Genomic DNA, 1,443 nt, shown 5'->3' with positions numbered 1-1,443 from the left:
TGTTTTTGGCAATTTCAAATTGCTGTCAAATGCCATCGAAGGAGGATTTTGTGAAATGACAGATAGAGGTTCATGTTCTGCCAACACCACAAAGAGGGAGGATAATACCAACACTACCAAGAGTGCATAATGCAACCTGTTACTCAACAGCATGTTTGCCCTTCAGATGTCGTTTTTTTTTTGAATGATTTTTTAAAGCTGTCACCAATATCGCTGTGTTGTTGGCCAAAAACAAGTGATATCAGGTGATTTTGCGGGGTCAACACTCACCTTTCATAGAGTTTACAATGATATTGAAATTGTTGATCCATGACAAATCATTAAACTCTATAAATGGAAAGTGACAAAATTACAAAACGATTTGCATTTTATTTAATAACCTTATTAAACTTTCTCTAATATTTACTCTCCCTACAATAAAATCCCAATTTTTGACATTTCATACATAAATCTTGACGATGAGGTTTTGAACGATCAATCACATCAAATAATTCTTCTAATTCATCTTTTCTAATTAAACTCTCCAATTTGTAGGCATAAACTGGTCGAAAGCAATGAGAACATTGTTGAGTGAAACCTTCCCAGGAATTCCCACTTTCCCAATGTCTGTTACAATCGGTGCAGTGATAATAGCCGTATTTTCTTGTTTGGTTTGAGTTATAAGTTTTCTTGAATTTGTGAGTCATTGTGCTTTGTTTTTGAAAATTTTGAAAAAATTGTTTTTTTGAGTTGTTTTTATAGAAAATTTCACAATTCCTAACCTTAATTAGGTTCATGCTTTTTTATGAAAACTGTTCGATTCACCCTCCATAAAATCCACTCGAAAATTAAGCACATTCCGGGGGTGATGCAAGTATTCGAACTTTCTCCGATAAGAATTCCCTTCTTGTCCACTCATCTCTATCTAACAAGTGATGAGGATTTGGATAAGGCTTGTTTGTTGTATGGAGATGCAGAAACTCAAACTTTGAGTATTGCTACTTCTACCACACCACTTGTTTTTATTAGTGATCCGAAAATGTTGAAGGAATATTTCATTACTAAGGGTCATTTGTTTGAGAAACCAGGATATGAGGTGGTGAATTTCTTTGGAGAGGATAATATTTTGACAGCTACTAATACTGAAAAATGGAAGAAACATTACAAGATTTGTTCGGCAGCTTTCACACCAAAGAATTTAATGTATGTGTGTAAGGTTGCTGACAAGTCTTGTGATTTATTGTTTGAAATTTGGAATGAGAGATTGAAAGAGAATGGATCTATGATTTTGGATGTAAATGAATATTCGAATCTTACATTGGGTAAGTAATTTCGTAGCTCAATGAGTTACTGATCTGAGTCGATCTGTTATATCATAACACAACCTTGGTTGAATAGACGTTTTGGGAAAAGCTGCTTTTAACATTGATTTTGGTTTTTATTCCAATAAGAAGAGGGTAGATA

General features: G+C 33.8%; 1 protein-coding gene across 1 annotated transcript in view; it reads left to right on the top strand.

The window, feature by feature from the left end:
- Nucleotides 1–847: 847 nt before the first annotated feature.
- NAEGRDRAFT_76196 (uncharacterized protein) overlaps nucleotides 848–1,443 on the top strand; it is a gene marked incomplete at both ends in the record, with an annotated part of 5,619 nt that continues 5,023 nt past the window's right edge. Inside the window, one exon of the mRNA XM_002668838.1 lies at nucleotides 848–1,301. Coding sequence (XP_002668884.1) covers nucleotides 848–1,301 — 454 coding nt within the window. The remainder of the gene's footprint in view (nucleotides 1,302–1,443) is intronic.

This window comes from Naegleria gruberi (genome assembly GCF_000004985.1).
Source record: "Naegleria gruberi genomic scaffold NAEGRscaffold_95, whole genome shotgun sequence".
Taxonomy (NCBI): domain Eukaryota; phylum Heterolobosea; class Eutetramitea; order Acrasida; family Naegleriidae; genus Naegleria; species Naegleria gruberi.
This window is presented reverse-complemented; position numbering and strand designations above follow the sequence as displayed.